Source organism: Mirounga leonina, unplaced genomic scaffold (assembly GCF_011800145.1).
Source record: "Mirounga leonina isolate KUSES-001 unplaced genomic scaffold, KU_Mleo_1.0 Mir_94, whole genome shotgun sequence".
NCBI classification, from domain to species: Eukaryota; Metazoa; Chordata; class Mammalia; order Carnivora; family Phocidae; genus Mirounga; species Mirounga leonina.
In genome coordinates this window covers 45801614-45811615 of record NW_023270855.1, presented here as the reverse complement: position 1 = coordinate 45811615, position 10002 = coordinate 45801614, and the positions used below count along the sequence as shown (strand labels likewise).

The following is a 10002-nucleotide window of genomic DNA, read 5'->3' as shown; positions in this document are numbered from 1 at the left end:
AAGAAAAGAAAAGAAAAGAAAAGAAAAGAAAAGAAAAGAAAAGAAAAAGAAAGAAAAGAAAAGAAAAGAAAAAAAAAATTTAAGAAAGGCTCTAAGAGGTTCCAGTAAAGACTCCTGCTGATTGGTCTTAGCACTCTCAAAGCCTCCCTGACCATGGCCTGTCATAGGATGGAACCCCCCAGAAAAAACATCTGTCCATGAAGTGGAATGAAATCAGCATTGGGTCAGTCCCCCCCCCACAGTGAGTCTAGGCAGGGGATGGAGCTCATCTACACCGGCATAGGTCATTGCAGTCACAACTGCTTAGTCGGCTAGATGATGAAATTAACCCCAACTTCCTGCCTGGGCATCCCTTACCCCCACGCCCTCCAGCTGCCCCACCACCCCAGCCTCCCTCCTGTGGCCACCCTCTCAGATCTCATGCAGACTTCGGGAATCTCAGACTCTTCCCAGACGGTTCCGCCTGCCCCACTTCCCACGGCACCTCCTGCCCACAGCCCGCTGTGTTTCTCCCTCCCAGTAGTCATCACCCATGGTCACCACCACCACCATGCTCTTAATGGGCCTCCCCCACAGAGATGTGAGGACATTGGGATGCAGCCTGGCTAGCCTGCCCACCATGAAGTCCCCATGCCCAGAACAGCACCTGGCCAGCCTCAGCCCACCAGCAAAACCCAAGTCAGTCTGATAAACAGGACAACAAGGCCACGTGCACATGTCCAGGTAAGGGTTGCGGTAGGCCCGTCCCCATATCAGAAAGAGGCCAAGGAGCATAGGGAAATGTAAGGGGTAGCCCCTTGTTACTCAGCCCTTACACACTGGGGCTCCACTTGCCAGGGTAGACGATGGAGGAAACAGAACCCCCACCTCCCATCCCTAAGGAACAGCATTCTCCAGTGGAGAGGGGGCTTGGCCCCTCGAGACTACCCTTATGTGACTCTCCAATAGCCATGAGCTCACATGCAACCTGAAGGCAAAGATGGAGCCCCTGCATCCAGAGCTCTGGGCCTGACTCCTCATACTCCATCAGCAGTCACCCCCAGTCCAGGTCAGAGGTCTCTTCAGAAACTCAGCCAGCACTTCCTGCCCCTCCTCTGCTCTGTATGGCCCCTGCCCACTGCCCACTCCACCATCACCACCTAGTGAGGCTGCTCAAGGGACAGAGAAGGGGGACATGCACAAGGGCTCAGCTCCCTCAACACAGTGGGGTGGGCTTCCTGCAGGAAAGCTGCTAAAGAATCTGGGGAAAGGGGCACCTGGGTGGCTCAGTCATTAAGCGTCTGCCTTCCGCTCAGGTCATGATCCCAGGGTCCTGGGATCGAGCCCCGCATCGGGCTCCCTACTCCGTGGGAGGCCTACTTCTCCCTCTCCCACTCCCCCTGCTTGTGTTCCCTCTCTCGCTGTGTCTCTCTCTGTGAAATAAATAAATAAAATCTTTAAAAAAAAAAAAAAGAATCTGGGGAAAGCCATTTCTTTATTTAAAAAAGAAACCCTTTACAATAGAGACAAACGAGTGGATATTTTAAACTTGTGGTATACTAACACATGCATACAAGGTGGGGAGTTGCAGGGGGGGTGGTGAGGGACAGAAGGGATGGGATGACAGGATCCTCTGACCTGGGATGCCCACTACTATCTTAGATGCTGCTTCAACCCAGGGAAACTGAGGCTCAGGAGGAAGCCTGAGTTAGAACTAGCTAGAGCCAGTCTACCTGACCCCAACTCGTGGTCCTCAGCATCCTTTGAGGGAGGCACCTCCTTTTAGGACACCTTCCCTACATGTCTAAGATGGACACAGGGACAGCAAGGCAAACAGTGAGGAGCTGACACCCACCGACGGCCCAAGGTAGGAGTGGGGGTTGCTGGAAGGGCACACATTCAGGAAAGATGTCCCCGAGTCAAGCTTCAGTCTCCCCTCTGAAGAACAGTGAGAACACCCACAACAGCACAAAAGCGTGGAGGATTAAGCACAGTCCTCAATCCCAGGCAGCTCATTAACTTCTCAAAGATGGGGTGATCCAAGGCTGCCTGTTCCACAGCACATCTGAGAAAGCTGGGAAGTGACGAGTGGGCACAAGGCCCTCAACCCAACTTTCTCAACGCTTTGGATGGCATCACCTGCCCTCCATCTAGCCTTGGCTCCCCCAGTATCCAGAGTACCCACTATCCAGAAACTGGTCAACACCAGCACAATAAGGGAAACCTGGCATCCAACTACCCCCAAGCAAAGAACACAATCTAGGAACTGGGGGGGGGGAAGGCTGCTGGCTTCCAGAGCTGCCACATCAGTTCAAAACACCTTCCAATTACACTCAGGACGCCTGAAAGAACCCCATGACATCCACATGTGCGGACAAAAGCAGCAACCCGGAAAGGTGTGGGCTCTGTAGCCGGCATCAATGAGGCGGCATGCACACATCTGCCACCCTGCCCCTTGACATCGACGGTGACAATGACAGGCACCCACCACAGACCCACAGCAGCTCTCCGATCAGCTGCCCTCATCTTTCCTCCAGCCCAGAGTCACTCCAGAGGCGGCTGTCAACATCTTTTCAAGCCACGCATAACCCGACTCTCACAAACCCAGCTCAGGCACGGCAATAAAGCTGAGTGTGAAGATGTTTCTGCCACATGGCCAGAATCAGGAAAGGTTAGAAATGTCCACCTCCCCAACTAGCCACAGGTGGCTGTCCAAATACTCCTCATCTGTCCCCTTGCCCATTCCCCAGTACCCCCCCAGCTCAGGCCCTCAGAGCCTCCTTACCCAGCCACCGCCTCTAGTCCTGCCCTCCCTGACCATCCACCACCATGGGCCAGACCACATCTCTCCCAAGCCTCAATTTCAACATACAGAAGTTGTACCCACTCAGCCACACGCAGCCTCAGGCTCCCCTTTGAGGCACAGGCACACCAGGGGTGCCCCTCACTGCCCTTCAGCGCCTCTGCACAGCCCTCAGCACGGGACAGCAGACAAGGCTCCCAGCACACGGGAATCCCCAGGATCGGTGTGGTGCCCCAAACACGCATATTGAGGAATACTGATCCATGAGGATGCACACTGCAAGGGAGATGCAGTCACTAAAAAGTAAAGCTCATGATTATATTAAATAGCAGAACTAATACGGTGTCGGGGAAGAAGTAAGATCTAACACCATATGAGGATACCACTGTGATGATGAGGTGCCCAGACACAAGACAGAGGAAGGCGCCCAGGTGTCAACAACAACCATGGCCTGTGCCCATGGGAACAGGAAGTCGCTCCTTTCAGGTACTGCAAGTTTTCTACGCTGAGCTATGGTCCCTTTATAGTAAACTTCTCAACATGTGTTACTTTTAAATAAGAGTTCAGTGATCCCAGGAACTTCACAAACATGTGAGGTCCACTCCCCCCCAGAAGGGCTGTGGGGAGTCACCAACATGCCCCGCTGACCCGGTGACTCAGTTGAGATCCGCGTCGCAACGTGGCCAGGGAGGGACTGAGCCCAGAGAATATAATTAGCGTCAGACTCCAGTGCAGCCACTTGGTATGGGCACAGGTCTCTCTCTGAATGGTTCATCCGGACACCAGCTTTTTTATTAAAGAGTAAAATGACAAAACAGCTATACATATTGGAGGAAAGATCTCAGACAACTCCAGGCCGTGCTCGCCACAGACCAAAGGGAAAATCATAAAGTCAGGGAGCAGGGGAGCAAGGCCCTAAAAATGAAGGACCCAGAGAAGGCCAAACCCCAAAGGCACAACAGGGATGGTCAGCCCGGGCCTGCAGGCTACATCAAGCAGGGCTGCTGCCACAGGAGCAGATTTCCCAAAGCCAGTGTCTGCTCCAGGACCAGTTACTCGGAACAGAAGAAGCAGTGTTATTTTCAAAGACTCCCCAGAGATGTCACAATCCGGGTATGATGTCAAAACTACTTCAAGGGTGATGAACTCCGGCCTTGCCGATGAGTCAACAGAGGGTGGGTTTCCGCCAAGCAGCCTGCTGTTTACACACAATCACCACAGTCACCGTGGTGCAGGAACAGCATGCAAGCCGGAAGCCTAGTCAAGGGTCAGAGCGGCTGAGGCGGGGTTTGGCCCCTCACACACAGCCTCACTGGCTGCCTGCAGAAACCTCCATCACTTATCCCACACCCCGGGTCACTCACACGTCCTCCCACAGCACCTATGAGACATGAACCTTCTAGGAAGGACTCACCCCGCCCAGAACAATCAAGAGCCCACTCTGAAACACATAAGTAAACTGAACCCCTCCAGCCAGAGGGCAGGAGACAGGAAGCCATGCCCCTGACACCAACGGGCCAGGCCGCTCCACCTGGCCCACGCGGCCAGACCGCCTCCCTTCGGAGGGGGCAGAGCTTGGAGCCTGCCACCTGGTTCTCAGTCCCGGCACAGCTGGGAATTTCCTTCCAGTGACCTGGCCTCCCAGAGTCTCTTCCTGTTTCCTCACCTGGTGGGGAACCATTCCCCACCACAGGGCTGATGGACAGCTGAACGCGTGCAACTCGGGCCAGTGCTGGCATGGGGGGTGTGGTGCACAGGTGTTGGGACCCTCTGAGCCCCAACTGCCCCCAATGCATAGGGAAAACAATAAGCTAGCCTTCCTGCCAAGGTCACCAAGAAGATGACAGGAGCCTGGACAAAGGGCTTAGGGGGGCCCGGCCCACAGCCAAGAGGGCAGCCCCAGCTATTCCGAAGCTGCCCTGCTCAGGGCCCAGTGGGCGTGTGCGCACACACCCACCACACACACACACACACACACACACACACCACCCCCCACCCCACCCCCCCACCCCCCCGGGAAGGGGAGACGAGCCTACCTCCCGGGGCCTCGCTGTGGGAGGGGAACAGAGGCTAAATTAAGGCTCCTCCTGCCACCAGTGCCCGAGCTGACTTCCACACAGCCGCCCCCTTAGCAGCCCGCAGGCAGCCCCTAGCACGGCTCTACAAGAGTCATGGACTATTTGCTGCAGGCCCCTTCCACCTCCTCTCTCCACACACCCTTCCCAAGGATGGAGCCCCAGCAGCTGCCCTCCATGCCCCAACACCCTCCCCAGCCTCTTGTGTCTTAAGGCTTGAAGGCAGCATGCCTGGAACCCCCACCCCTGTCTGCACAGGACCTCTCACCCAAGGGGACCTCAGCTCTGGCAGCTTCTAGAAGCACGTCTCTCAATCAGTAAGTACCCTTTCACACCGCCCCGCACCATCACATCACCCCATTTTATTTCCTTCCTTATGCTGACTGCTGACAAGTTCTTTGTACCGATTTCTGTACTGCCCTGTTTACAATATGTCTCCTGCCTCCAGAATGTCAGCTCATGATGCTAGGGGCCCATCTTGGTCACTTCTGAATGTCCAGCACTTGAGCAGTAGCCCTATACAAACCAGGTGCTCAATCAGATTTAGGTAGATGCAGGAGCCCAGGCTCCCTGTCTCCCACAGTCTCTATTCAAACCTCCAGGTGGGCACCAGCTCTGGGTACAGGCACCAAATCCTGAGAACACAGCGGGAGGGGGGAGGTGTCAAGACTACACTGATGGCCACGTATGTGTCAAAAGAATCCCCACAGCCCTGAAAGAAGAAGGAGCCAGAGCTTAGACACGGCAGGGCACTGGCACCCTCAATAGTCCTGAGAAGGATCCAGAGGTCAGAACGAAGCCAGTCACTGGGATCCTCACAGCCCTGAGAGAAGGACCTGGAGCTGGGAGGGGTTGGGTACTAGGACTCTCATAGTCTTGAGAAGGATCTAGAGCTCAGAAATGGCCAGGCACTAGGACCTTCCCAGGCCTGAGAAGAATCCAGAGCTCAAAGAGGGTAGGGCACTGGGACCTTGCAACCCTGACAGAAGAAGTACTCAGGGCTGGGAGGGGTAAATACTGGGACGTGCACAATCCTGAGGACAAGAAGGATCCAGAGCTGGGAGAGGGTTGGGCACTGGGATCCTCATAGCTCCAAAGGGGAGGATCCAGACTGGGAGGGGGTCAGGCACTGGCCCAAGGCCTCAAGCAGGTAGAACCAAGATTTAAACCCAGATAGGCTACAATCCTCGAGCTTCTTGAGCCCCTCCCTGGGCCCTCAATTTTTACTGAACAACAATATGCTCCTCTCTACCAAGGAGCTTATAAACCAGGAGAGGAGAAGGTCACTTGGCAACAGAGCCCACAAAATCCAAAAATGAAATACCTGGGTGGTTGAGGCAGGTGCCCCATGGAGGGACACTTTCTGAGGAAGAGTGGCCAGGGAACACTTCTCTGAGCAGGCACATGACCCTATCTTGGAAGGATGGGTCCACACTTCCTCTCTCTTCTCTCCCAGAAGTAGCCCATCACAGTTAAAAGGGAATCTATGGGAGCAGCCACGTGGGGACTCACTCGAGTTTTTTATATTCAAGGAGAAACTACACGAAGCCCAAGTCTAGACGGTGGCAGCTGCATATATTACCTTCTGCCACATTCTAGGCTGGCCACCAAGTCTGCACAAAGGCAGTTCAGACTCCACACCCCTCTGGAGAGAGAAACCATGGGGGACCTTTACTTAGGCGACTCTAAGAGCTAGGATTACAGGCTCTCTTGGGCCACAGAGAAAGTTTCACAGGAACTTCCTCTCCAGTCCCCTGCCACATCTGAATCTGTAAAGGCCTCTTTGCAATTAAAAGTAAAAATAAAAACCCTCTCCACAAGTTGTCATTGGCAAACCATATAACCACAGGGCTACAGGATAGAAAACTCCAGACACTACTGACAACTGTACATAAGAGGTTTTGTTAATAACCTATACACTTCTCTGGTCACACAAACCAGTTCTTCAAGTCACTTTCCCCATGCCCACCACCCAAAAGCACCCAAGCTGCCCTGATTTTAGCTCAGTCCACTACAATGCCCAACAAGTAATGTTAAATATGAAATTGCCGAGTAACTTAAATGACCAATCAGCTTCTGAGAAAAATGCACATTTGGGTCACCCTCAAAGTTTAGCCCAGCTGGCCAAGATGCCTCAACTGGCTTGGAGAAGTTCTTCAAGGGAGCCCCTCCTGGCTGACATACACAGCTGGGCTCCAAGTGGGATGAGCTGGAGTCTGCAGTTACCTTTACCCTCACATGAGGAAGATCCAGCTTAGTTAGGGGATGTAACCAACACCCTAAATTAAAAATAGCCGTGTGACAGCATGAGGTGTACACACAGGCAGGCCTTCCGGACGACTAGATCAAGCAAGGGCAGCATGGCAGGGAAGGCGGGGCTCCTAAGTGACCAGGTACCAAGTTCACCTTATTTACATGACTCATGAGCTCTTCCCCAGCTGTTTCTAGGAAAGCCTGCCTTCCTGCAGGACAAGTCAGAATTGCCTAGGGAAAAGACTCCAGACTGGAATTTCACAAGGAAGGGAGACTTGAGCTGGACACAGTGTATGTCGTTCCCCGCCCCGCCCCCCTCCGCCCAACTCCTCACCTGTAAGGACACCTTAGCCTCACCTTGAGGGATCCTTTTGACAAGGGGAGAACTCGTTCTAAAAAAAAAAAGGACCCCTTCTACGAATGGGAAACTGTGACACCAGGACAGGAAGGAAACTGCCCAAAAAAGTGGGAAGAAGCACGGGAAGGGTGGGCACCAGGAAAGTGGTGGGAACGTAACAGGGGAAGAAATTCCCAGCTTAGCTAATGGTGCTGAACAAGTCTAGGGCAGGAAGAAAGCCACATTCCTTCCTAGTTAGTCTTTCTCCTCACCCGCCCTCAGCCCCCCCATTCCCAGTATACACAAACACACACAGGGAGCAGAGCCTCCCTGAGCAGGACACCAGACCCCTCCCCAGTCACTTCATGACTATAAAACCCCCACTTTCCAGGCAACAAGGTAAAGAGCTCCCAAACCACTTCCCCTGAGGTCCTGACCACTCTGGGCACCTGCAACTTCTGTCCCGACAGAGAGGGCACCACGACAAACAGAAATGGGAAGAAGCAGGTTTCTGAGCAGGGCCCCAGATGTGCCCCCAAACCAAGCCTGAAAGAAGGTGCACAGCAGCCTCCCCCCAACCCACGCACCCTGAGCCAGGTGGCAGAAGTGAAACGCCACTAACTTCCCCAGATGGGCCCAAATCAGCCCCTGAGAAGTTTGAGAGTCAGCAGCCAGGTGCGGTGGCCAAAGCTCCCTCCCAGGTGCCCACTAAGAGCTCCCCAGCCTGGGAAAGGCACCATGTCAGCGACCCCCCACATGCACAGCTTCTCCCCCAACCAAAACACTCCCTTTCTCCAAAAACGTTCAGTGAGACAGGGTCACCTGCGAGGGGCAGGGGAGTTGGAAACAAGCTGTCAGTTTCTGCCCAAACTCCCCTTCTCACGAACCAAGAAGTCAAGTGAGCCCAATTCCAAGGGCTTCATTGGTGTTACTGCCGGCCCTCAAGTGCAGACTCAGCCTCCCCACACAGACGGAACAGGTTCTCCACAGGTGCCCCAACAGCGGTGCCCCACTGACCCACCCTGCCTGGGACCCGGACGGAAAAGCCTCAAGCCTCCCCAACCCCCTCCCCCGTCCCCCAGCCAGGTGAACAGCTCAGTTCCTGCTCAGGGGCTGGGTGAGCCGGGAAAAGCTCCGGACGCCTCCAGGTGCCGACTCAGTCGCCCCCACCTCCCCCCCGCAGACCAGATGCGTGAGCTCGGGGCCCCTCGGCCGCCCCGGGCCGCCCGCCAGTGTCACCTCCCAGAGCCGTGAAGGAACGCGGTTCCCCGCGCTCAAAGCCGGACAGGTGCCCACCCGCGACCTGTCGGCCCAGGGACCCGCGAGCAGCACCCCGGTCGCCGGACCCCGCGCCCCCAGGACAGGACGCCTCCGCGAGGGGCGCATGAGGCCGGCCTGCGCCTCGACGTCCCCGACGGTCGCGCCGGACCCCGCGCCGCTCACCTGGCTGGCTCGGTAGCTCTCGAAGGCCCTCAGGGCACTGTCGGTGAGCTTCACGTGGAACACGGACACCTTGCTGCCGTCGCTGACCCGACCGCACGACAGCCCGTAGCTCCGCGCCTCCTTTAGCGCCGCCATCTTGCGACCATCGCTCCCCCGCCCCCCCTTCCCGGTTCCAGCGCCGGCGCGCCAGCCCCGCCCCGCCCCGCCGCCCGCTGACGTGCTGCATTATTCATGAGACGCGGCTCACCACGCCCCCTCTGGATCTAGCGAAGCCCACAGTCACTTCTGCACGGCCCGCAGACTGTTGCATTATTCATGATGCAGCTGGTCGCGCCCCCTATGGGCCTGGCGAAGCTCTCGGTCACCGCCCCGATGTGCTGTATATTCATGAGGCGTAGATGGCCCCACCTCTCAAGGCCCCAGAGGGGGCCACTTCCGTGCCTGGACTCCGCCCCGACACGCGCACTCCTCCAGGCCCCGCCTCAACATGCATAATTCATGACTCTGGCTCCGCCTGGCGAGGGTCGAAACCACGCCCCACTGTCCGCTGACGTGATGCATTATTTATGAGATCGCTCAAAGCCTTCCGTCCGTGGTTTCTGTTGAGAACAGTAGCCAGTACGTGAAGGGGGCGGGGCCGGTGCAAAACACGTGGGGGGCGGGGCCGACTCCTGGCTTGGTAAGTGGGCGTGACTATGCAAACCGAGCGCGCGTTGGACGCTGGGTTGGGCTGGTGGAGCTTCCCTTAAGGTAAGTAGATGGGATTCCTTGCCTGGGGCTGTTGGGGAATTAAGGGTGTTGGGGAGGAGGTAAATTTTGCTCATGATAAGAGTACAGTTTTAATAGAATAAAATTCTATATCCTCAAGGTTCCTGAGACATGATGGTTGTCCAGCTTTCCCATTTTAATAAAACATTTTATGTATCATAAGATTAACCCATTTAAAGTGTACTATTCATTGGCATTTAATACATTCAAAACGCTGTGCAGCCACCACAACTATCTCATTTGGGGAAATTTCCATCACCCCTAAAGAAAACCCCTACCCACCAAATAGTCACTCCGCATCCCCCGTTCCCGGCGCCTGCAACCACTAACCAACTTTCTGTGTC

At 55.3% G+C, this 10002-nt stretch overlaps 1 protein-coding gene across 1 annotated transcript in view; it reads right to left on the bottom strand.

Annotated features, from left to right (window-relative positions):
• ELL (elongation factor for RNA polymerase II) overlaps window positions 1–9050 on the bottom strand; it is a 57731-nt gene extending 48681 nt beyond the window's left edge. The window contains exon 1 of the mRNA XM_034997936.1: window positions 8891–9050. Within this exon, the coding sequence (XP_034853827.1) occupies window positions 8891–9025 (135 nt within the window). The 5' untranslated portion in view covers window positions 9026–9050. The remainder of the gene's footprint in view (window positions 1–8890) is intronic.
• Window positions 9051–10002: the final 952 nt, after the last annotated feature.